Here is a 26,822-nt window from a genome sequence, read left to right on the forward strand (position 1 = left end):
TCCCTACATCCGGAGGTGTTTCATCTGCTCTGCCGTCGGTGGGGAACCCCGGATGTAGACCTCATGGCATCTCGCCTCAACAGGAAAGTACCACAATTCGTGTCCAGGTCTCGGGACCCTCTGGCAGTGGACGCCGACGCTCTGGCCGTCCCTTGGTCACAGTTCGTGCTCCCCTACCTGTTCCCTCCTCTGCCTCTTCTTCCCAAGTTGTTGAAGAAAATCAAAGCAGAGGGGATTCCAGTCATCCTCATCGCCCCGAATTGGCCCAGAAGGTCTTGATTCGCAGACATTGTCAACCTTCTCGCGGACGCCCCCTGGAAGCTTCCCGACGGGCAGATCTGCTGTCTCAAGGCCCGATTTGCCACCCCAATTCTCGGTCGCTCAATTTAACGGCGTGGCTGTTGAGACCGAGGTTTTGAGACGGGCAGGATTCTCTGATCGGGTAATTCATACCATGATCCGCGCCAGAAAGCCTTCTTCTTCGAAGATCTATTACCGTACTTGGAAAGCCTATTTCTCCTGGTGTGAGGCCAATGACATCGCGCCCTTGGTTTTTTCGCTCCCTTCTATTCTGACGTTTCTTCAGGCAGGGCTGGATGCGGGGCTTGCTCTCAGTTCCTTGAAGGGTCAAGTTTCGGCACTGTCCATTTTATTTCAGAAAACGCTGGCCTCCCGGCCCCAGGTCAAAACCTTCCTCCAGGGTGTGGCTCACACGGTTCCTCCGTACCGAGCTCCCGTGGATCCTTGGGATCTTAATTTGGTTCTTCAGGTTCTGCAGGGTCCTCCTTTTGAACCTCTCAGGGACGTTTCCCTTTCCCTCCTTTCTTGGAAAGTGGCCTTTCTGGTGGCCATTACCTCCATCCGGCGCATGTCGGAATTAGCGGTACTTTCTTGCCGCTCTCCTTTTTTGGTCCTTCATCAGGACAAGGTAGTTCTGCGGCCTCCGCCCTCTTTTCTTCCGAAGGTGGTATCTTCGTTTCACCTCAATGAGGACATTGTTCTGCCATCCTTCTGCCCGAGCCCAGCTCACCCTCGGGAGCGGTCTTTGGACAAGCTGGACCTAGTCAGGGCATTGAGAGTCTATCTAGCCCGGACGACTTCCTTGCGGAAGTCAGACTCTCTGTTCATCACCCAGCCTCAAAGGCCACTATTGCGCGCTGGATCAGATCGGCAATTTTGGAGGCATACCGGGTCAAGCATCGAGTGGCCCCTCCAGGGATCAGAGCGCACTCTACCCGGGCGGTGGGTGCCTCCTGGGCGGTGCGCCACAGAGCTTCCGCGCTGCAGCTTTGCAATGCTGCAACGTGGTCATCGGTTCACACCTTTGTGAAATTCTACAGGGTCCACACCTACGCTTCGGCGGACGCCAGCCTATGTAGAAGGATTCTGCAGGCTGCGGTGGCGAGTCCACTGGCCTGATGGAAGTTTGTTTCCAACCCCAGGGACTGCTTTGGGACGTCCCATGGTCTCTGTGTCCCCCAATAAGGCGAACGAGAAAACAGGATTTTTTGGGTTGCTTACCGTAAAATCTGTTTCTCGGAGCCTTCATTGGGGGACACAACACCCTCCCATGTTCTACAACTCCTGTTCTTATGTTTGTCGGTTTGTTACAGTTGAGTTGTTCTGCTTTCAATCTATTCTGTTACTTCTCCTACTGCTTTCTCACTAACTGAGGAACTTCCTGCCGGTCGGTGGGGTGTACACTGCGGAGGAGGAGCTAACCTTTTTTTGTGCATAGTGTCAGCCTCCTAGTGGCAGCAGCATACACCCATGGTCTCTGTGTCCCCCAATGAAGGCTCCGAGAAACAGATTTTACGGTAAGCAACCCAAAAAATCCTGTTATTTCTGTATGGAGATGGCTACTCTTAGTAAACACCTGTTCTGTTTTCCAAAAGTATTACAATGCCTGTACTGTCTGGTGCATAATGGTGCCATCTCTTTTCCAGTTAGGTGACACACAGGCTTTGTCATCTGTATAATGTAAAGGGAAAGGTGATTCCCTAGACTTGTCCACCTTCTTCTATTGTCCCAGGTCTGATTCTCATGTGCTTATTGTAGATACCTTGGCCTGGGCATGCTGACCACTGTGCCTTGGCATATTTTTATCAGTCCCAATACTGTAATCCTCTTAGCTGGGATCGGTTAGGATGGGCCTTGTATGCCCATGTCCGTGGTAGACAATAACGACTGCTATTTTTTAGATGCTCGATCGCGTAGCCTTTTAAAATTTGGCCAGTTTTTTGTTTTTTTACTGCTTTCCACACATCTGCTTTAAACACTGATTATTCATTTCCAGCCTAACATTTTAGGATTGTTCACGTTTTTTCTCTTTTATGTCACTTTACTATTTACCTTCAGTTTAGGCTCTGTAAGTTTGTAATAAGTTTTTTTATTTTGCTTTATCTTTAAATGTATCCAAGCATACACTGAAAACGTATAGTCGTACATTTGTATCCATTTCACATTCACTTCTATTAAGGATCTAAATAAGTAAAAAAATACATGTAAAGGGTTTTTTATTTTTCTTTTATGGCAGGCTTCCCTATGTATACTGTTCCGAGTATCTTGTTACTTTAGTATCTTACAAAACTGTGGTCTAAAGCCGACCATACACCATTATAGATGGCTGTCAACCATCTCAGCCGGCTCTCCCATACACAGGAGCACTCGCTCGCATTGTGATCACAAACTTTGAATACAGCTTTATGTTTTATTCACACATCAGTATTTCATCAGTATTTGTATGCCAAAAGCCGGATTGTCTCCAAAACACAGAACAGGTGACAATTGTTCAACTATAGTTTTTCTCTGTAAGTTCCACTCCTGGTTTTGGCCTTCAAACACTGATGCTGATGGGTGAATACAGCTTTAGAGTGTTTTCATACATATCGTTTTGATGATGTTTTTCAAGGCATAACTTAGTGATGATCCCACTGACTTAAAGGAAGTCTGTCAGCTATGTAAACTGAAGACAGCTTGAGGGTAGGGGTTAAACCACAGATTTCTCCCTTATCAAGCTCTGTGGTTTTGTTCGCTTACAATGATTGTTTTATCACCAGTAGCTTATCGTTGCTGTGACTAGCTGGTGTGTCTCCTGGTCTGACACCCCCCCTGCTGTGATAGGCAGCTCACGGTCTATAGACAATGTATATACAGAGCCTGTGTGGGCAGGGTTAACTTTTTCAGCTCTGCTTCATTCTAAATCTAAAAGCTTTGATTGTATGAGAACGGCTGCACCCATTGATCTAAGTGAAATACTGTACAGTGGGGAAAAAAAGTATTTAGTCAGCCACCAATTGTGCAAGTTCTTCCACTTAAAAAGATGAGAGAGGCCTGTAATTGACATCATAGGTAGACCACAACTATAAGCGTCAAAATGAGAAAACAAATCCAGAAAATCGCCTTGTCTGATTTGGCAAGATTTATTTTTCAAATTATGGTGGAAAATAAGTATTTGGTCACCTAAAAACATGCAAGATTTCTGGCTCTTACAGACCTGTAACTTCTTCTTTAAGAGTCTCCTCTGTCCTCCACTCATTACCTGTAGTATTGGCACCTGTTTGAACTTGTTATCAGTATAAAAGACACCTTGCCCACAACCTCAAACAGTCACACTCCAAACTCCACTATGGTGAAGACCAAAGAGCTGTCGAAGGACACCAGAAACAAAATTGTAGCCCTGCACCAGGCTGAGAAGACTGAATCTGCAATAGGCAAGCAGCTTGGTGTGATGAAATCAACTGTGGGAGCAATAATAAGAAAATGGAAGACATACAAGACCACTGATAATCTCCCTCAATCTGGGGCTCCACGCAAGATCTCACCCCGTCGGGTCAAAATGATCACAAGAACGGTGAGCAAAAATCCCAGAACCACACAGGGGGACCTAGTGAATGACCTGCATAGAGCTGGGACCACCGTAACAAAGGCTACCATCGGTAACACACTACGCCGCCAGGGACTCAGATCCTGCAGTGCCAGACATGTACCCCTGTTTAAGCCAGTAAATGTCTGGGCCCGTCTGAAGTTTACTAGAGAGCATTTGGATTATCCAGGAAAGTATTGGGAGAATGTCATGTGGTCTGATGAAACCAAAGTAGAACTGTTTGGTAGAAACAAAACTTGTTGTGTTTGGAGGAGACAGAATGCTGAGTTGCACCCAAAGAATACTATACCTACTGTGAAGCATGGAGGTGGCAACATCATGTTTTGGGGCTGTTTCTCTGCAGAAGGAACCAAGACGACTGATCTGTGCACATGAAAGAATGAATGGGGACATGTATTGTGACATTTTGAGTGCAAACCTCCCTCCATCAGCAAGGGCATTGAAGATGAAACGTGGATGGGTCTTTCTGCATTATAATGATCCCAAGCACCCCCCCCCCCCCAGGGCAACAAAGGAGCGGCTTCGTAAGAAGCATATGAATGTCCTGGAGTGTCCTAGCCAGTCTCCAGATCTCAACCCCATAGAAAACCTTTGGAGGGATTTGAAAATTCATATTGCCCAGCGGCAGGTCCAAAACATCACTGCTCTAGAGGAGATCTGCATGGAGGAATGGGCCAACATACCACTAACAGTGTATGCCAACCTTGTGAAGACTTACAGCAAACGTTTGACCTCTGTCATTGCCAACAAAGGATATATAACAAAATATTGAGATGAACTTTTGTTAATGACCAAATACTTATTTTCCACCATAATTTGCAAAATAAATCTTGCCAAATCAGACAAGGTGATTTTCTGGATTTGTTTTCTCATTTTGACTCTCATAGTTGTGGTCTACCTATGATGTCAATTACAGGCCTCTCTCATCTTGTTAAGTGGGAGAACTTGCACAATTGGTGGCTGACTAAATATTTTTTTTCCCCACTGTATCTTTGGATTAAGCTTCTCTTTGCCTACATCAGACAGATCTCAGATGTGGTATCAAAAGCCTGCTGACGGATTCCCTTTTAAGATGTTTGTGGAAAAAGAAATAACTTACAGTGGATTCATAAAAAAAATACATAATCTCAAGACGCTTCACCTTAGTTTATAATCAACCACTTCAGAAACCTCCATCAAAATAGCATGTGTGAAAGCAACCTTCTGTATTAACTTAACATAGCGATAGATGCATCATTAACCCTTCAAACCCGCGTAATTCTTACTCACTTATGGCTTGTTTTTGTTGTGTTTTTTTTTCTTTCTGCCAAGTCTGTCAGCACTGGAGCTCCTTTGGAGGAGGACAAAGCAGATGCACAGATGAACAAGCGCCCAAGGGTCACAAGTCCGACTAATGAAGAGCCTGATAATCAAACTTTATTTGACCTAAACAAGACTCCTGTAGAAGACTCTGCCCAGTCTCCTGCCATTTAGGGTCCTTGCCACCCATGTAACGTTGAACATTTACGTTGGCAAAATTCTTTGTATATTTAAAACTCAAGAGTGGATTCAAGGACCTCTCAGGCATTTGCAGAGCGGAGATGTGAAAAGAGTCCTGTACGGCAGCATAAAGGGCCAAATACTGCCGCCATAAATGCTCGTAAGCCGAGGACATGACTTCTCTAGGTGCTACGGTTAAACTGCATATAAATTCCTCTCTTTCTATTTTTCAAACTTTTCAAGAAACATTTCAGAATAGCTTTAAAATAATAAGAAGAGAGAAATGTGATTTTATTTAATATCTTGGTAAAAAAAAAAAGAAAAAGAAAAAGAAAAACATCAACTTTGAAAAACATTTGAAAACCTTTTTAAATCATGGTTCATCTGATTGTGATACCTGGGATGGGAGCTGATAAGAAACAGTGTTGTCATGATTTGTTTACTACCGCTATGTAAAAAAAAAACAAAAAAAAAAACTTTTTTTTCCCCCCCCCTGATTCCACGTGAATTATTACACTTGGGTTAAAAAGTACTGGGTGGTGTTTGGAGGATTTAAGGCAGAGTCTGCAAGCAAGGTCCTAGTGTAGTCATGCATGACTTTTTTTTTTTTTTTTTTTTTTTTTTCTTCCTTTCCTAAATCACCTGGTGAATGGGATTCATGGACAGGGCTTCTGAGAACCTAAATGTATATTGCAAAGTGTAATCCTCGGGAGCTTTGCAGCCTGCTGCATGTCCTCATATTTTATTAGTTAGGGAAAGATGCATTTTCTTTGTGTCATGGTGTTTTATTTTGTGCACTAATCATGATTTCCAATTGTTTATTGAATAATGTGCTGTATTATCATGGCCTTTTTGTAATTAATTATAAAATAAATCAAGTCACTGGATACCATTTCATTAAATATTTGTTTACTTTTGTCATTACTACTTAACAAAAAACACCCTATCGGGTGACGGTCCCACAAGCCCCTCAAACCATCACCATTATGTTATATACCAAGTATGCGGAGTGATTGGGATAAAGTGTTTTGGGGGGTTTTGAATACTTATCCACGCTTGAGTGAGACTTTGTAGGAATCATTTAGGGTTACATTACTTAAATGGGGCACTTCACTCTAAGGCTAGTTTCACATTTGCGCTTTATAGCGCAGCAACGGCCTGCGCACGGCCGCCGCTAAGCACCACCCCCTCCCGGCTCCCTGCCCGCCCCATCCGGTCATCGCCTCCTACTATCGCACATGGACGCTTGCGATCTGCGCACCCTATCTTTAGCATAAGGTGCGCAGATCGTGCGCTGGCCGTGCGCTAGCAGGATTTTGCCGTGTGCTGTGCAATTTGAAGCTGCGCCCGTGTGTGCCGAACGCAGCATGTTGCATTTCGGCGCGCACGGTGCACCTTCAAAAGTGCGCAGCGCACGGCAAAATCCTGCTAGCGCACGGTCAGCGCACGATCTGCGCACCCTATGCTAAAGATAGGGTGCGCAGATCGCTAGGGTCCATGTGCGCTAGTAGGAGGCGATGACCGGATGGGGCGGGCAGGGAGCCGGGAGGGGGCGGGGCTTAGCGGCGGCCGTGCGCAGGCCATCGCAGCGCTATAAAGCGCAAATGTGAAACTAGCCTAAGTCATGCCCTTCTCTTAAAGAAAACCGAATGGTGATCAGTTGATTGCAGGATGTCAAGTCTCAATCCACTAGCGATCCTCTAGATTACACAGATTGAAACCTTCTTCCAAACCTAACAGCTAAGAAGTATCAAAGAAGAAAAAAACAAAATCAGCAAAGCTGTATGGGATGTATCACCCATTGCTGGTGGCCAGACAGAAGGAGCCCTCTTCCTCTGTCAAACAACCAGACTGCGCTTGCTATTTTACCACAGCATTTATGTTGTTAAACTGTTGAGAATTGCATTTACTTTCAGACGTGAAAATGTCACTGATAATACTGGCACAATGTCAATGTAATCGTTAAAGATCACCAGTCACAATTTCTCTTGTTTCTACTGCCATATTCGCTCTATAATACCACAAATGATACCACTTTTCACAAAACAAATTTATTATCGTCACGTAATCATATTAACCCTTAGGTGCCAACCATATGTTTTGTGGCCAAACTCAAGTTTTAGTGTCTCGAGTTCCTCCATAAAATCAGTTTCCAAAATGGGGTCACTTGTGGGGAGTTTCTACTGTTTAGGCACATTAGGGCCTGTCCAAATGCAACATGATGCCCGCAGACCATTCCATGAAAGTCTGCATTCCAAAAGTCACTACTTCCCTTTCGAGCCCCAACGTGTGCCCAAACAGTGGTTCCCCCCACATATGGGGTACCAGCGTACTCAGGACAAACTGGACAACAACCTTTGGGATCCAATTTCTCCTGTTACCTTTGTGAAAATAAAAATTTGTGGAAAAATGATTTTTTTTAGTTTCACAGCTCTGCATTAAAACTTTAGTGAAATACTTGGGGATTCAAAGTTCTCACAATCCATCTAGATAAGTTCCTTGGGGGGTCTAGTTTCCAAAATGGGGTCACTTGTGGGGGTTTCTACTGTTTAGGCACATCAGGGGTTCTGCAAACGCAACATGACGCCCGCAGACCATTCCATCAAAGTCTGCATTCCAAAACGGCACTCCTTCCTTTCCAAGTTCTGCCATGCGCCCAAACAGTGGTTACCCCCACATATGGGGTATCGGCATACTCGGGACAAATTACACAATAACTTTTGTGGTCCATTTTCTCCTGTTACCCTTGTGAAAGTAAAAATTTGGGGGTGAAAACATCTCTTGTGGAAAAAAAAATATTTTTTATTTTACGGCTTTGAGTTAAAAACTTCTGTAAAGCACTTTGGGGTTCAAAGTGCTCACCACACATCTAGATAAGTTCCCTAGCGGGTATAGTTTCCAAAATGGTGTAACTTATGAGGGGTTTCCACTGTTTAGACACATCAGGGGGGTCTCCAAATGCAACATGGCGTTCGAACTCAATTCCAGCCAATTCTGCATTGAAAAAGTCAAAACGGCGCTCCTTCCCTTCTGAGCTCTGCCATGCGCACAAACAGTGGTTTACCCACACATATGGGGTATTGGCATACTCAGAACAAATTGCACAACCACTTTTGTGATCTATTTTCTCCTGTTACCCTTGTGAAAATAAAAATTTGGGTCAAAAAGATCATATTGTTGAAAAAATGATTTTATTTTTTTTTTTTCACGGCTCTACGTTATAAACTTCTGTGAAGCACTTGGAGGTTCAAAGTGCTCACCGCACATCTAGATAAGTTCCTTGGGGGGTATAGTTTCCAAAATGGTGTCACTTGTAGGGTGTTTCCACTGTTTAGGCACATCAGGGGCTTTCCGAAGGCAACATGGCGTCCGATCTCAATTCCAGCCACTTCTGCATTGAAAAAGTCAAATGGAGCTCCTTCCCTTCCAATCTCTGCCGTGCACCCAAACATAGGTTTACCCCCACATATGGGGTATCCGCATACTCAGGACAAATTGCTCAACAACTTTTGGGGTCCAATTCCTCTTGGTACCCTTGGTAAAATTAAAAATTGGGGGTGAAAAGTTCATTTTTGTTCATTTTGTATTTTTACGGCTCTACATTATAAACTTCTGTGAAGCACTTGGGGGCTCAAAGTGCTCAAAACACATCTAGATAAGTTCCTTAGGGGGTCTAGTTTCCAAAATGATGTCACTTGTGGGGGTTTCCACTGTTTAGGCACATCAGGGGCTCTCCAAACGCAACATGGTGTCCGATTTGAAAAAGTCAAACGGTGCTCTTTTCGAGCTCTGCCGTGCGCCCAAATAGTGGTTTACCCCCACATATGTGGTATCTGCGTATTCAGGAGAAATAGCACACCAATTTTTCTGGTTCATTTTCTCTTAACACTTGTGAAAATAAAATAAAAAAATGGTTCTGAAGTAAATTTTTTGTAAAAAAAAAAAAAAAGTTAAATGTTAATTTTTTCCTTCCACATTGCTTCAGTTCATGTGAAGCACGTAAAGGGTTAATAAACTTCTTGAATGGTTTAGAGCACCTTGAGGGGTCCAGTTTCTAGAATGGTGTCACTTTTGGGTATTTTCTGTCATGTACACCCCTCAAAGTGACTTTAAATGTGATGTGGTCCCCAAAAAAAAAAAAAAATGGTTTTGTAAATTTTGTTGAGAAATTGCTGGTCAACTTTTAACCCTTTATAGCTTTCTAACAAAAAAAAAAATTTGTTTCCAAATTTGTGCTGATGTAATGTAGACATGTCGGAAATGTTATTTATTAAGTAATTTGTGTGACATATCTCTGATTTAAGGGCATTATAATTTAAAGTTTGAAAATGGCAAAATTTTAAAAATTTTCGCCATATTTCAATTTTTTTTTAATAAATAATCACAAGTCATATCAAAGAAATTTTACCACTGTCATGAAGATCAATATGTCACGAAAAAAAGAATCTCAGAATCAGCGGGATCCGTTAAAGCGTTCCAAAGTTATAACCTAATAAAATTAAAGTGACAGTGGTAAAGGGGGTTTTACACACAGCGATATCGCTAGCAATATCGCTAAAACGTCACTGGTTTTGTGACGTTATAGCGATATCGCTAGCGATATCGCTATGTGTGATACTTACCTCCGACCGGCTCCCCCGCTGTCCTGATCGCGCGAGATTGGGCGGCTCCATTTCTCGTCGGGCGCTTCCTGCTGGGGCTTCCTGCTGTGACAACGAGCGACGCTGGATGCGGGTGGGAGGACGTCTTCCTCGCTGTGTGTGAAAGGTGAGTATCGTGCGCTGCGTCGCTGCTGCATCGCTGTGAGATCTTTCTGTGTGAAAGCTCACTAGCGATCATTTAGCGATGCAGCAGCGATCCTGACTGGGCCGGATCGCTGGTCGGATCGCTGGTTCATCGCTAAATGTAAAAGGGCCTTTAGAGTTGTAAAAATGTACCTGGTCATTAAGCTGCAAAATGGCTCTGACACTAAGGGGTTAATTATAGATGGCTCCAAATAGACAGTTTGCTCCCCATAGGTCTACTAGACTTTTGCTAGAGATCGAACTACTGACGCCCCTGAATTTGAATTTTCCCTTACATACGATGTCCTTGTTGATTTCTTATTGGAATAACCTTGATAGAATTCTGACAAAATCCCTATTCACATGCATTTCTGTAATAGCGATAGAGGCACACATCTCTGGGTTGTTTCTGGACCTGTGGGTGAAATTAGGTGTATGCACCCTTGACAAACTCTTAGTTGGCCCTGTATTCCCCTCCTTTGCAGATTTGTCTCAACTTTACAGAATTCCCAAAACGTGCTTTTACCAGTACCTCCAAATTCGTTATTTTATGTACATTTCCAGCTTGGTGGAGTCCTGACCCATCAGACATGATGCAGAAATACTTTAAAGTAGAATATCCAAATAAACCAGGATTGTCTCTGTTTTATAGGACTATTAATTCACCGGTGGAGTTGGTCAAACTCCCTTATTGTCTGGGAGAAAGCACTATCTCTTCCACCGCCAAACACTGGTGGGTGGCAGCCACATTTACTAAAAGGTACTCCTCCTGCATTAACCATCTTGAACAACTAAAGAAGATACATATGAACTGGTATCTGACCCATTACAAAATTTCCAAATTTAACAAATCATATTCCTCTTTATGCTGGAAGGGATGTGGTAAAAAAGGGGGATCTGGGTCATGTATGGTGGAGGTGCTCCAATTATAAGAGAGTTCTGGAATCGAGTGGCAGACTTAATCGGGATCTTGATAGGTTTCCCTTTAACCCTAGAAAGGGCCCTTGGCAGTCTTAAGTTATGGGTTAGACCTTCTTCCCCCAAACCTAGTTCCAGTGATAACCCATGTTTTGACAGCGGCCCGTCAGAGCTTGGCAAGGCACTTGGAGGTAAGCTACTACCCCCACACAGGAGGAACTCATTGGTAGGATAAATTCTCATTATCTACATGAACGTTGTTTGGTTCACTCAATAAAGCAAAAAGAATGAGTAAGTCGCCAGTGAGAGATGTGGGAGGCTTCTGGATTGGCAATAGCTCACACTTAGAATGGTTTTTAATACTTTTTCCTGGTTCTTATGGTCTTCTCATAATCAGATTGGTTAGATTGGTACCCAAAAATGTTTAAATCAAAGCTCCTAAAGTTCATCCCACCCTCCATCTATTAATTTACCTTTTGTGTCCAATCTCAGCAGCCTTTCCTTCTGTGTGATCCTTCTTTCCCTCCCCTCTCCTATAATATTCAATTTGGAATTAGTTTATACTAGTGGTAATAATTTGGACATGACTGCAATAATGATTGTGTTAACAAGTTTTTTCTGTTATTTTTTTTAATAAAAAATTTATTGCTAAAAAAATGCATTTTCTACATTCTCACTAGACCTTTTTTCAGCCAATCTTGGTGCCGTTAGCGATGAACACTGAAAGAGTTCACCAAGACATTGCGCTGATGGAGAAAAGGTACCAGGGAAAGTGGAGTACGTCAATGCTGGCTGACTATTGCTGGAATCTTATTCGAGAAGCATAAGGCACGGATTATAAATGAAAGTCGCCTGCAAAACACTTGAACAATTGCTTTTGCTACTGACATCGATGCACATGTATGTTGTGTCTCGGACGTCATAATGTAGACTATAAACTGTTGTTTCTTAAAAACCTTACGTGATACAGACTTTTGAAGCACATATTCGTGTTCAGCATATCTAAATCTATAAGATACAATAAAATTTTCTCAAGGGATAAGAACTTCCCTGAAATTTGTTGCGCAGTGTAATCTCTGTCCAAAAAAATGTTAAAACTACATTTAAAACCTTCAGTAATAACATATGGAAACCGATCATGTTTAATCTCTATGACTTAAAAGCAATAAATTTGAAACCTCTCGCCACACACGTTCTAGATGCATCAAATATTTTGTTTCCTAGATACTGGAAAAATACAGCATCCCAAGTTACAAAGATTAGCGTCACAACATTTGAGCGATTAACAGTATTGAAAAGACCAAACAGAAGAGCATTAATAAATAGGACACCTATAACCGAATCTGATATTGCTGAGAATTCTTTATCTTACGTCGTATGGCAAGGCTCATTAAAGGGTCGATACTGACTTTTAGGCTTGCTACTTCAAATAGTTGATGCTAGGGTTCAAGTCCGCTTCCTCTTTAAAGAGGCAATTTGCATTTGGTAATTCTTTAGAAATTTTTTTTTTTTACCAAATTTGTCAAGCCAAAATGTAAAAAAAGATAGCAGTGGACACAAACAACATGGAAAGATATTTATACAAGGTAATCACTGAGCCACTTCTTCCTTATTTTACTGGTCCCTCCTCCGATTTTATGCAAATAGAAAAGTACTTGCTAAAGGGAACCTGTCACCTCCAGGGCGTTTTTCAGTTAAAGAGCCACCTTCAGCGGCACTAAGGCTGCATTCTGTGAAGGTGGCTCTTCTTTTTCTGCCCCCTAGTAGCGCTGAAATATCAACTTTTATAACTAGATCCTCATACCTGTAATGTGTCCCATAGGTATGGTGTGTCCCCCTGTATCAGCCGCATACCATCCATCATGCCTGTCCTGTGGTCTGGGCACCGCCCACCATCCATCCATCATGATGCCCCTGCGCGTCGCTGCCTCCTGTTTTGAAAAATGCCGGCACCTCCGCTGTGACAAGAGTTCTCGGCATGCGCAGTGAGCGCTGCCCAAGAACGACATCAGGCTATTGCGCCTGCGTGTTGTGGAGGCCCCAGATCCCACCCCACAGCGCAGGCACCGGAATACAAAACAGGAGGCGGCAGCGCACAGGGGCATCATGATGGACAGATGGTAGGCGGCGCCCAGACCACAGGACAGGCATGATGGACGGATGATAGGTGGCTGATACAGGGGGACACACCATACTTATGGGACACATTACAGGTATGAGGAGTTAGTTATAAAAGTCGATATTTCAGTGTTACTAGGGGTCAAAGAAAGAAGAACCACCTTCACAGAATGCAGCCTTAGTGCTGCTGAAGGTGGCTCTTTACCTGAAAAACACCCTGGGGAGGTGACAGGTTCCCTTTAAAATCACATACAGAATAAATACAATGTTGTTAAGACCACTATCAACCCCTTTATGGACAGGCAATATCATACAAAGTGCAGGTACAAGTGCTTCTCACAAAATTAGAATATCATCAAAAAGTTAATTTATACAGCCAATGAAAACCCAAAAGTCATTATCTCAGTAAATTAGAATAATTAATAAAAAACACCTGCAAAGGCTTCCTAAGCATTTAAAAAGGTCCCTTAGTCTGGTTCAGTAAGCTCCACACAATCATGGGGAAGACTGTTGACAGATGTCCAGAAGGCAGTCATTGACACACTCCACAAGGAGAGTAAGCCACAAAAGGTCTTGCTAAAGAAGCTGGCTGTTCTCAGAGTGCTGTATCCAAGCATATTAATGGAAAGTTGAGTGTAAGGAAAAAGTGTGGTAGAAAAAGGTGCAAAAGCAACAGGCCATTCAAAAATTTGGGGGAGATTCACAAGGTGTGGACTGCGGCTGGAGTCATTGCTTCAAGATCTACCACATACAGACGTATCCAGACAATGCCAGAAGCATCTTACCTGGGCCAAGGAGAAAAGAACTGGACTGTTGCTTAGTGGTCCAAGGTGTTGTTTTCAGATGAAAATAAATTTTGCATTTCATTTGGAAATCAAGGTCCCAGAGTCTGGAGGAAGAGTGGAGAGGCACACAGTCCAAGCTGCTTGAGATCTAGTGTGAAGTTTCCACAATCAGTGATGGTTTGGGGAGCCATGTCATCTGCTGGTGTAGGTCCACTGTGTTTTATCAAGACCAAAGTCAGCGCAGCCATCTACCAGGAAATTTTAAAGGACTTCATGCTTCCCTCTGCCAACAAGCTTTTTGGAGATGGAAATTTCATTCTCCAGCGAGACTAGGCACCTGTCCACACTGCCAAAAGTACCAATACCTGATTTAAAAACAACAGTATCACTGTGCTTGATTGGCCAGCAAAGTCGCCTGACCTTAACCCCATAGAGAATATATTATAGGGTATTGTCAAGAGGAAGATGAGAGACACCAGACCCAACAATGCAGACAAGCTGAAAGCTGCTATCAAAGTAACCTGGGCTTCCATAACACCTCAGCAGTGCCACAGGCTGATCGCCTCCATGCCACGCTGCATTGATGCAGTAATTGATGCAAAAGGAGTCCCGACCAAGTATTGAGTGAACACACATTTCAGTAGGCCAACATTTTGGATTTTAAAATCATTTTTCAAGCTGGTGTTATAAAGTATTCTAATTTACTGAGATAATGACTTTTGAGTTTTCATTGGCTGTAAGCCAAAATCATCAACATTAATAGAAATAAACATTTGAATTAGATCACTCTGTAATGACTATATAATATGAGTTTCACTTTTTGTAATGAAGAACTGAAATAAATTAACTTTTTGATTATATTCTAATTTTGTGAGAAGCACCTGTACTAAGATCCCAGCTAATCTCCTGAAATTCAACTGAACATAGCACTCGATCTACCCCTGGCTTCTGTCCCCAACTGGACATTCAGGCCTCCACTCCTATTGAGGGCCACACACATGATAAAAGGAACCATGGTGACTCCCCTATAGTCACCAGTGTCAGGTGGATGCTTTCTCGATAGAGGCCCAAGAAGCTTATTGACAGTCATTTGTAGAGACTTTACTTGTAAGTCCTTTACAGTTAAACATTTATTTTCTCCATTTCTATTGATTAATATTGGCTCTTGCTCTAGTCTATTGGTCCATTTGTAGTGACCCGGTCCACACTGGGTATGCCCCTTTAAGTAACCCTGGACCGTGAGTAGCTTCTGTACACTGCAACTCACTCCTAAGTTATCCTCACTAATCTCATATATTTCTCAGGTACGTGTTTCAGTGTTCTTTTAAGTGCACTTTTCATTTGGTGTGTTCCATCACTATATGCTGGTGAAATGCATGATTTATAAATTAATCTCACAATGTGAAGTCTGACACAAGAATTGAGAGTTATCCTATTGGTCAGTGACCCTGTCACCACTGTTCAATGGGAGGAGCTACCTCCAGTCTCTGTGGAGACAAGACGGGGTTCTGGAATGTTCACTGGAGTCTGGTTCAAGATGTGACCCAGAGCAGACCTCATGTGAGGGGTCTCCTGACCCCCCACCAGGCTCCAAGCCTGGAGGTTCATCCTTTTCTTCATCTAAAGACTTACAGCCAGGCCTAATGCCTTGAATCTTCCCCTGACTTCTACAGCCAAGATGGCTGAAGACTTTTACCCCTTTTTTTTTTTAACCCTGGGTCCCCGCTGTCCGGTTTAAGGCATGCTTCTCCAGCATTAGGTCGCACCAATTGTGTACAGAAGAACCTATTGCTCCACATGTTGAGGAAATCGAGGGTCCCCCGCCTCACGGCAAATTATCCGTTATTTACTTCAAGTATATTTCTGCACGTACTGTGACCAGCTGAGAAAATGAATATGGAATTTCAGGTCTGTACATATTGCCATATATTCCCTCTTCTGCCTTTATGCCACCAAGAGACTTTGAACTCTCTTATAGTTACCTGCAAGTACTGCTCCTAATACAGGTTCTTAAAGCTCCAGAACCTCAATTCTGTGTCGGAATCCAATCCTGAACTGTATTGGCCGTGGATTCCCCACGTGAACTGTTACCATTACTCCATGTTATATCTCCCCGTTCTGCTGAAGTAAAGCAGCTGTTATCCCCGAGACCTGTTGTCTGTGGTTATTCAGTAAGCTGTGGACACTGCGTGGGGGTGGACAACAGTGAACAGAATGGCCCTATACCAGGGCTGTTACACATTAGCTTGCTGACTGCTAGATAACCTGTGTTGTTCAAGTTTGGATGTCATCTGCACTGTATGCTAATATCTAATTTTTATTATTTCATAAATTCCCTTCCTACCTATAGTTACAAACATTATATAATGCTACTTATAACTATAATAAGCATTCATCTGTCTTTGTGGTGATCAGTAGGAAATTTTATCCAGTTGTAAAAAATTTTCAGAAGTCTAAATAGTGCTATTAAGCAGTTCTTTTGGGGTACCATGAGACCGCATTTGAGTCTTGGCACCTTGTATAGGCCAAAATTGAAAGGAAGAGATGGCTTACCAAACCTCAACCTCCAGCACCAGGCAGCACTTCAAATAAGAATAGCTGATTAGTTTCTTAATTTCTTTAAAAAATAGTGGGTGGGGCAGCAGATAAACATTTTCCTCCTATCCCTTGTTGCTGCACCATGAATATTGTTTCTTGATAGGCCCTCCCTTTGCTGACTTTCTTTTACTAACTCAACAGGTTTGAATGCTATAGCATAGGTGTATGGATGCTGTCACGCAGACCTGGATTGATGACCCTTCAATTCCATAATTAAGCTTTTCCTTCATCTCCCAGTTGAGAGTCTGTCTAGAATGGAGAGAATCACAGTTTAGAAAAATAACCTTTGGACTTCAAACTTTTATTGGTTCACAGAGGAGACTCCAAATAATATAATATAAAATATATCTTTTAATTTAATTATTTAAAAAAAACTCTAAATATAAATGTGAAATACACAAAATACCATCACCAACTTAAGTAAAGTAGACACTAAATAGAAGAGCCGGAAGGGGTGCCTTCCCCTGCTCTATTGCTGTACGGCCCTATCAGCGGAGGTTGGCACACTATTCATACGCATATGGTGCCCCTGCTCAACGTCGGCTCTCCCTTCTAACCCTACCAGGCCCTATTATTGATTAGTGATTATATGACTGACAAAGGTTTTTTTTATCTAGCTCAGAGTATATTCTAATGTAAAGGAGGTAGTTAACCTGGTGGGGAGAAAGGAGAATTGGAAGTAGAAAGGTATAAATGAATTTCTCTATTACCTACCTAAACATATAAACAGTTAAGGGTGATGGGTAAACTTGCTGACAGAGTCCCTTTAAAGTTACCGTATATACTCGTGTATAAGCCGACCAGTGTATAAGCCGACCCCCCTAATTTTGCCACAAAAAACTGGGAATACTTATTGACTCGCGTATAACCCTAGGGTTAATGGTGGTCCAAGAAGATGCTGCATAGATAAACCCCCCATATGCTGCTGCACAAGGGTTAATGCTGGCCCAAGAAGATGCTCCATAAATACCCCCCATATGCTGCTGCACAAGGGTTAATGCTGACCCATAAGATGCTCCATAAATACCCCCCATAATATGCTGCTGCACAAGGGTTAATGCTGCCCCATAAATACCCCCCATATGCTGCTGCCGCAATAAAAAAAATGACATGCTCACCTCTCCGTCTTACCGGTCTCCGTTCCATCTCCTGGGTCTCTGCAGTGACTTACAGCGGAGGGCGCACACTGACTACGTCATTGCGCCCTCTGCCGTCACAGCAGGAGGACCCGGAGACACAGCGGTGCACAGCGATGGAACTGGGACAGGTGAATTTTACTCTGCCCCGTCATATTCACCCCCTCCTGGCGCACAGTCTTCTCTGCAGCGGCAGCCCCTGCTTCTCCCTCTGTCGTCTGCTTCCTGCATTCAGCTGGTCACATGGTACTGCTCATTAAACTCAAATATGCGCATATTCATGAGTTTAATGAGCGGTACCATGTGACCGCTGAACGCAGGAAGCAGACAGCAGAGGGACAAGCAGGGGCTGCAGAGACGTGCCAGGAGGGGGTGAGTATGGTCTCTGACCCCCCTGCTTCCCCTCCCCCGCCCACCCCCGATATATGACTCGCGTATAAGCCGACGGGGACTTTCAGCCCCAAAAAATGGGCTGAAAATCTCGGCTTGTACACGAGTATATATGGTAAGGCTAAGTGCACACGTAGCAGAAAATTTCTGCTCAAAAACCTGACTCCCTTCCCAGAAACCGCACGGTTTTTTTCTGCGCGTTTTTTGTGCGGTTTTGATGCGTTTTTTTTCCGCGCGTTTTCTAAACGCATAGAAATAGCCAGAGACGTGGAAAAAAAAATGCAAAATTAATGAGCATGCTCCTTTTACCGCGATGCGTTTTTTTCGCTGTAAAAAACGCATCAATATGCACAAAAAGTGCAAAATGCATAGAATTGAATGGGAAGCTTATTTTTAGCGGTTTTATTGGAAAAACCGCTAAAAATACCTCTAAAAAAACGCTGTGTGTGAACACAGCCTCATTATGATGAGAATTTGATTTGAAATAGAACCAAGTCAATCTGTGTCTCTGTATGATCTATGGGTCCAGAGGCCTAAAAAAGTTACCCACTTACACAAACTTTCAGTGTACCCATTGCACCTTAAATTTATATAGAATGATTTCTTCTCTACTCTCTTTAACCATAAAGAACCCATTTTTTTTGTTCTAAAGTACTCTACTAATGCCCTAGCTTACAGCACCACATCACACTTAGCCTAATTTATAGTTCATTGGGCAGAAGATGCTAGCTCACTGACTGCCAATTTCTTGCAATTATTTTAGGTTTGGGCAATTGCATGGTATGACATTTTCAGAGGGAAGCGATGCAAGAAACTAGAGAGTAACTGCATCGCTGCCCCCTGTTTCAGGAGGAGCGGCGCTAGATGTTCCCAGGGAAGTGCAGCCCCAGCTTCCCGTGATGTCATATCTGAGATTCCGCTCAAACGAAATGTCACAGGAAGTACAGGACAAAATCACATTTAGAGTTAAGATACATAGGGAGAAGTCTAGAGTATTGTGTAATAAAGCTAATGACAAAAGTGGTTAGGGTGTAAAGATAGATATTTAGGACATTTTAGGTACGGTCCACCCCTTAAACTCAGTGCAATATATTGAAGAATTGAAGAATATTTAAATACAATTTGCAAAATTATATCAACAAATGAAATGCAGGAAAAAAAAAATGTTGTAACATAACCAGTTTATTTACCATATTATAAAAAAGTAGGTTCAAATGATCGCTTTATGTTGCACAAACAAAACTTTAATTCAGAGTAGGCAGAATGAACATACAAAATTTTCAACTTGGAGGTTTTATCAACTATGATGAATTATATTTGGAATGACACATAAAGCAGTACAATAGTGAAAAACAGGACATGTCATTCTACTTTTGGAATCCAAAATAAATTAAAATTTTATTGCTTTTTCTCACTCTTATCAATATGCGTCTTTTATTACATTAGAACCTACCCAGGTCATTTTTTATTAAAAGTAGTTACATTGGCAGATTAATATTTCAAAGTAATTCAGATTTGCAGGTGTATACTTTTATGTTTGCGCTTCATATGTTACATATCACACTACTGGTGAGCAGCTGAATATCAACACTGCTAAAATTGTACATGTACTATATGAGTCAAAAATAATATAATTCTATACATGACAAAAAATATTAAAAAGCATGACATTTTAGGTCTCGTAAAGCTGACATTTTTCTTTTCCTTTAGATTGGTAAAAAGGTCATATTTACAGGCATTCTTTTAAAAAGCTGATTTTTTTATGTAAATACAACTTTTCTGAATCATGAAAATGTACGCAACTCTTTAGGATACTAATTTCTTGCCTTTTGCAAAAAAATATTGTGTCAGTGAATAGCTTACATTTAGAGATGGTAAACCTGCCCTTATCATGTATAGCTCCAAATGGCATGTCTAGGGGTTTGTTTCACGTGAAAAACCTCTGATCATATGTAATAATTCAGGCATCTGAATGATCAGAAGATTTTCTAGATAGATTCTCTGCCTCTGAACGGAAACAGGTTTCTGTGCTCTAGACTCGAGGACTCCATCCAAAGGAGGCCGCCTGCAGCATCTTTTCGCTGCTGAATGCCAGATGATCCTTAGAGAAAAGATTGCCCAGATGGGACAATCCCTTTTATCCTTATAGATATAAAAAAGAAGTGTTCCCACATAATGTCCCCTGCTGAGCCTGAGAGTATTTATGTTCTAGAAGCTTTTTAGATAAAACTACATATTCTAAGTCATGGTCAACATTCTTCCTCAAATACTTATGCTGGTTATATACTTGAAACAGCCTTCTGATAAGCTTTTTTTAATTGGTTTGGGTAAAAAAGCGACTTTAAAAATGTTTTAGAAAAGGAATGGAGGTGTGCTGTGCTGCTGATGAAGAATTATCCAGATTCAGCTTCAGAAAAATCAATTGATGTTTGTTCCTTAAGTGTTTGTAGTCGAACCGACCTCCTCCTCAGGACAACTACAATTTACAGTAAGTTCACACTTTAAGAATATTGACAGCACACTCCCCTTATCTTTAAGATTGAGTTGACATCTGATTTCTGAGTTGTTTTTCTATTCCGTCAAAGGAGAAAAACAAAAGATTATTTCAAGCTGAGATCAATTTGTAGCATGACTAATACCAGCAGCACTCGATGGACTCAATTGGACAAGTGACTTCTAACAGTGTCAGCTAGGTTCCATCGTGGTGGCCATCATTTTACTGGGAAAAATACAGCTACATTTTCTCATCAAATCAGACAGAATCTACGTTGGAGGTTCCCACTAGAGTGAGAACTGGGCCCAGTTTGATCTCTATGTATTTTGAAATACAACATCCTTCATAAAATCCACCGTCTGGGAAAGTCATGAGGTCATCGTACATATGAGATCTTAGGTTAATCCTGCCAGCCAGAGGGCAAAAGATAACCTTTATCTAATGTTTATGGAAAGTATTAGGATCTGTTAATATTTCACTTTTTCAGGAGTATTTCCTGGTGTATGCCCCCCCCAACAGAAGACTAGTATACCCTTTCGGGGGCCTATGGGTACATTTGGCATGTGTGCCAGGGTCTTTCTCAGCACAAATCCTGAACCAAAAATATGAATACACCCTAAATTTGCCAGTAGCATAATAACGGTATAATACATATATGGGATGTTGTTCACCATGCCATAACAAAACTTTGTCTATGTTTTCACCAGCACAGCTAGTCTGTGATACAATCAGTGTTTTTTGTTTTTTTTCAATCAATTGATCAGGAAATTAATCACCTGACTGCTGTGTAGAAGACTGCTTTCCTGGTACTTATAAACACACATTAAACCCATTCCTAATTCACACACATCCATGCATAAATTGTTGGTATACTACTCTGAACTCGTCAACATAATACTTTAAAAACTTATTCATAAAATATTGATCTGTACATATTGTGCTTGGCTGATGAGGGAATACAGGTTTCCCATTAATACAGATGCTCTGTTAACGGCACCTGAAAAAATTCGGTAAGTTAGCATTCATTATCATAGTATAGATGCAATATCTTCCCCCCAGCAGTGCATTTCCAAAGCTTCAAAGGAACAAACATTGGAGATTTCGATTACTGACTTGGGGGTTCACAGTCTGTAATGCTAAGTTTAACTTTTTGTTTTGCATTACTAACAAAACCTACAATCATTTGTAGACTCTTGAAATCAGATTCTAATTGCCAAGGTATCATTTCATGACAAAATCGATTATTGAGATTTGGATGTATGTGGCATTCCAAATTGCAACATCACCTTGAAATCCGAGCCAGGAGTCAAGCTCTGAGATGTTCGAGGGTAAATGTACATTGTATCAGTGGGCCTTCGCCAGTTGTCCTCACAGTTAAAAGTCATCTCTCTCTTCAGATGTAAGGATAACTGGGGAGTGCTGCCTCGATAAGGTCTTTGACAAAAATTCTCACTTGTAGAAGCAGATATGACACGTCTATGTTTTCTGCCAGAACAAAGGCAGGGTAATTCTGCATGCACATAATGTGGGCCAAGTCCTAGTGATGAGTGATGTTGCATTTTCTCTCCATAAGGAGTTAAATATTCCTGTATGCACTTGGACAAGAAGTTTGGGCTGCTCCTGTTTTGCGGTAAATAGTGATTCTCATCCACAGGTACAGGCAGAGTACAAGACTCTTTTATGTGAGGTGAAAGGTAAGAACAAGCATCTTCTCCATGATGGTTTACAACTCGAACGCTTTCTTCATGTTGTGACAAATATCGAGACTCATCTTCCTTAAGAGGTAAATAGTGGGACTCTTCCTTATTTAATGGTGCATAATGGGAGTCCTCTTTTTTGGGGCGGAAAAACCTGGAGTCCTGGGATTCGTATTCATACTGACTATCTGTGGGTAAGTTAGAAGATGACAGGTGCATGTCCTGGTGCAATAAACTGGCGGATGAATTTTGCAATGAGTAATTAATGTACTCTTGGGAATTAATGATTCTCCTGTGCTGTTCAGGTGTCTGTTCGGGGGTCGGCGGAATACCGCTGTGATCCTTACTGTGTCCGGAATTCCAGCCATGTTGTTTTATAGAGGTGAAGACAGGGTCACGATCTGGGTGTCCTAAGTCTCTACTTCTACTCACACTTTTCACAGAATTGGCCACTATGAGGCCACTGTTCTTCTCATTTTGTCTGCACCTCAGTTTCCTGCTCTGTTGAGAGCCCAACAAGCACACCCCTAGACCTGACAATACCGCGCCCACTACGAATGCCGCCACAGTGGAAACAACCAGCATGTTGACAGATACTTCAACACCTCTGTGTTCCACAAAGCTCTGTGTGAATAAACCTGTTGGAACAAAAGTGTAAATATTAATTAGTACAAACCTAAATTTTGTAAGCCAATATTTCAAATCATTAATCCCTCGCACTGCATGCTGATGGCGCAGCTGAGATATGAGATATGTACATCATGGGGCTGGCACAGGGTCCGGAGTTGTTTGGCAGGTGGGAGCTGTTACAGCTTTGTATCTCTAATCCAGGCCCACTTTTTCTCATTCTTTTCCATAATAAAACATAACTGGTAAAATATATTATCGCACTTAGACCAATGTTATTCAATGGGGCAATTGAGATGAGACTCACCCAAAAATCAGATGAGACTCACCCATTCAGGTCTATGGGTGCAAGAAAAAAAATCGGATGCCATACAGAGCCACAATATAGCACGGATACATTGCACTTCTGTAACATAAGAAACTGCAGATTGTCTTATAAATGATTAATAGCTGCTGTAAGAAAAACTTATTGCATACGGACTGCACACGGATGGCAAGTGAGAAAAAAAATTGTCCCACTTTACTGGATGAAACTCTGAACGATGTTTTATACTGTCGTGTGTCCCTAGCCTAATAGTGATCAAATTGTATCTGTGGTCCAAGTTAACTTGACACTATTTTTTAGATGTATATATTGTTTTTGCACATATACATGTGACCCCTAGTAATATTGGTATGGTGCATTTTTTTGTATGTATAGGGAAATCTAGGGCATTATAGGGTCCGACAACGCTAAGCGGGGGCGCCAATTGCATTACTACAGAATAGGGATGACCAGGGTATAGCACCAAAGATCTAATTGTTGGAATATGGATTTTCTGTAACTACTGTATATGGTTATTTGGAATCTAGCTATATGAGTGCCATGTTGTATCTATAGAATATTATTATAGTGTTTGGGGTAATTTTAATGAATAAATATAAGTTTTTAAGGGATAATCTGAAAGACTGAAGAACCCAACAAAAAACTAAACACTCTTTATTGTTTAACTTATTTCTCCAAAATAAATAAAGGTTTTTCAATACATTATGTGGATGTTTTTAACGGGCCAGCCCATCTTAGTATGTTATTGTCTATCCAAAGGATAGGTGATAACCTACTAGTCAATGGGGCCCCACAGCTGTGAACCACACTGATCGAAAGAACAGGTCACTGAAATGTCCTGTTTGAGCGGGGCCACCACTGTAACCATTGCCTATGGAACTGCAGATTTCCCAATGCTGTACTCGACTATATCGGGAACTCCATAGACAATGAATAGAGCACTGGTACTTTAGAGTTTTATCCTTGAGTCTGGTAGGACACCATGCGATCAGTAAGTTAATACCTATCCTGTATATAAGATGGGAATAACGTTTTAAGGCTTAAAATAGGTGACTTTCCTCAGAGGTCAATTAAACTCACCATCACAGTTTCCAAGGTGAGATGTTCGTTCTCCCCCGAGGTCTTGCTCATGATGAGCCCTGGAAAACATTCATGCTAGTTAAAACTTTGAGACCTATGTGATAATACACTAATATGAAAGCATATACATAATTCATGTACTAAGGCTCTAATGACATATGTGCCATTAGCTTCAGCAGAAGTCTTTTTAACAGTTTTTGCCAAATTTCACAGCAAGAATAGGACAGAGTTATGGATGGCTACCATGATGTAATCCATTTAACAGCATTTTAAGTCAAAGGAGTCTGTTGGTCATTGTTGATGTCATGTCATGTGGTTGATCCAACAAAGTGTCATGGTTTCTGTTCAGTACATAGATGTGAACAGGGTTGGAACTGCTAAACAGAAAAGTTTCAGACTTATTCTAACATTATAATAGTGAATATGTGGTAAAACAAACAAAAAAACAAACAGCAACAGTGGCCTTAGATGTGTGTTTTGGATCATTGTCCTGTTGGAAAAGTGCACTTCTACCAAAGGCATGGCGTGATGGTGTAAGGAAATGGAAAAGAGAGAAGACTAGTGCAGTTGATGCCTAACTGAGTAACTGCAAGTGAAGCTAAGTTCTCACAGGAAGAGATTGAAGAGAACACTGGGTCATGTGTCAACTGCGTCACAGCTACTAATTATAAAAAGGCCTGGCCAGGCCAAGAAGGGAAGAGTTGGTGCCAGAATCTGTATAAGGCAATTCATGTGGCTGCGAGGTGGGCTTATAGCCACCATCGCCACAGAAGGGTCCAAGAGCAGTCAGATGCCGGAAAAGGCCTGAGCTGTGAGGAAGATCTGTTACCGGAGCCAGTAGAAGAATCGTAAGCAGCACCAGTAGAAAACTATAAGTAGCTCCACTTGATGAACTGTAAGCAGTGCCAGTAGAAAACCATGACAGTTGAAGAATGATCCGGCTGTAGTTGAGGAACATTCCTTTGGACCGTTACTTCTAGCATAGCCATAGGGTAAAGGGTGTGGGTTGGGGTAGTGCATAAGCACACTATATACCCAGTGACTCATGTATCTAGGACTTGCGGCCTAGCAAGAAATACCAGTGACCCCCACTAGAGCCAGTGTAAAGGCCTCGTCACACTAAGCGAGATCGCTAGCGAGATCGCTAAAGTGTCACCGATTTTGTGACGCAGCAGCGATATTGCTAGCGATATCGCTATTTGTGATACTTACCTCCGACCGGCTCCCCCGCTGGTTATCGCTGATCGCACGAGAACGTCCTGGGCCGTTTCTCGTCGGCCGCTTCCTGCTGGCACCGACGAGCGACGTGTGGACGCGGGCGGGAGGACGTCTTCATCGCCACGTCTGACAGGTAAGTAACGACCGCCGACCACTGCTATGTCGCTGGTGAGATCTGCCTGTTTGGCAGCTCACTAGCGACCATTTAGCGATGCACCAACGATCCTGACCAGGTCGTATCGTTGTCAGGATCGCTGGTGCATCGCTAAATGTGACGGTACCTTTACAATCAGAGGGGACAGGCCTAGTACTGAGAGTGACGTCCATTAAGCTGAGACAATTGACAATTAACAATTGTTTAGCTGCTAAATAATAAGAATAATATGAACAGTGTAAATAATAGAAAGTTGCATGGATATTATATTTAGTGGCATCGCTGTATTCGGATAGTGTCATAACATACTGTATTGACCTTGCTGCTGTTACCACCAACATAGTGCTTACTTAGATATATGTGTACTTATAGATTTTCTTTCTGTGTTAGTCAAATAAATCGTGTTGGTTAAGTACCACTTTCTCCTCATTGTCTGCGCTGTTGCATCCAAACAACCTGTTTACAATACTAGCATGTTCTCTTTCAATATAGAGTAGTACATCTATGAATTCATGATATCATTGATATATAGCTTGCTGACACCAGGAGCCAGGGCCACCATCAGGTCATTACTGCCCTGACTGGTGTTTGGGGCCCAATCAGCAGAGAGGGGATGCATCAAACCCGTCTCTTCTGGTCATCAGGCCCTCTGCGGCAGGATTATGCAGGTTCAGTTAAACTCTGTTGCAGTGCGGGCCCGGGCCCACATGGCAATAGTTAAAAGCCGCCAGCCAATTGGAGACTGGAAGCTGATGTCAGCGTGCACGTCACCGACGTATGACGTCATTGTCATTCGCCGGTGAGCGTGTGCTTGAACTGCATGAGGGAGCATTGCCGCAGGAGTGCGGCAAGGTAAGGAGAAATGTTTTTATTTTTATTGAAAGCAGCACGGGGGCAGGATGGAGATACAGTGGGGCAAAAAAGTATTTAGTCAGTCAGCAATAGTGCAAGTTCCACCACTTAAAAAGATGAGAGGCGTCTGTAATTTACATCATAGGTAGACCTCAACTATGGGAGACAAACTGAGAAAAAAAAATCCAGAAAATCACATTGTCTGTTTTTTATTCATTTTATTTGCATATTATGGTGGAAAATAAGTATTTGGTCAGAAACAAGCAATCAAGATTTCTGGC

The 26,822-nt window shown here is 42.2% G+C and overlaps 2 protein-coding genes across 3 annotated transcripts in view; one reads left to right on the top strand and one right to left on the bottom strand.

Annotated features, from left to right (window-relative positions):
* The window catches only part of KDM4B (lysine demethylase 4B), an 88,285-nt gene extending 76,245 nt beyond the window's left edge, over positions 1-12,040 (top strand). The window contains exon 22 of one of the 2 annotated variants that reach the window (XM_073544632.1): positions 11,748-12,040. In XM_073544632.1, coding sequence (XP_073400733.1) covers positions 11,748-11,894 — 147 coding nt within the window. In that variant the 3' untranslated portion in view covers positions 11,895-12,040. Of the gene's footprint in view, positions 1-5,197; positions 6,268-11,747 lie in introns of those variants that run through there. The other variant, XM_073544622.1, reaches the window with a different exon arrangement.
* Positions 12,041-19,258: 7,218 nt separating this feature from the next.
* The window catches only part of LOC141048731 (semaphorin-6B-like), a 65,202-nt gene continuing 57,638 nt past the window's right edge, over positions 19,259-26,822 (bottom strand). Inside the window, exons 7-8 of the mRNA XM_073544647.1 lie at positions 24,318-24,376; positions 19,259-22,923 (exon numbers count right to left, since the gene is read on the bottom strand). Coding sequence (XP_073400748.1) covers positions 21,830-22,923; positions 24,318-24,376 — 1,153 coding nt within the window. The 3' untranslated portion in view covers positions 19,259-21,829. The remainder of the gene's footprint in view (positions 22,924-24,317; positions 24,377-26,822) is intronic.

Source organism: Dendrobates tinctorius, unplaced genomic scaffold, assembly GCF_039654945.1.
Source record: "Dendrobates tinctorius isolate UK_male_01 unplaced genomic scaffold, ASM3965494v1 ptg000011l, whole genome shotgun sequence".
Classification (NCBI taxonomy): Eukaryota; Metazoa; Chordata; class Amphibia; order Anura; family Dendrobatidae; genus Dendrobates; species Dendrobates tinctorius.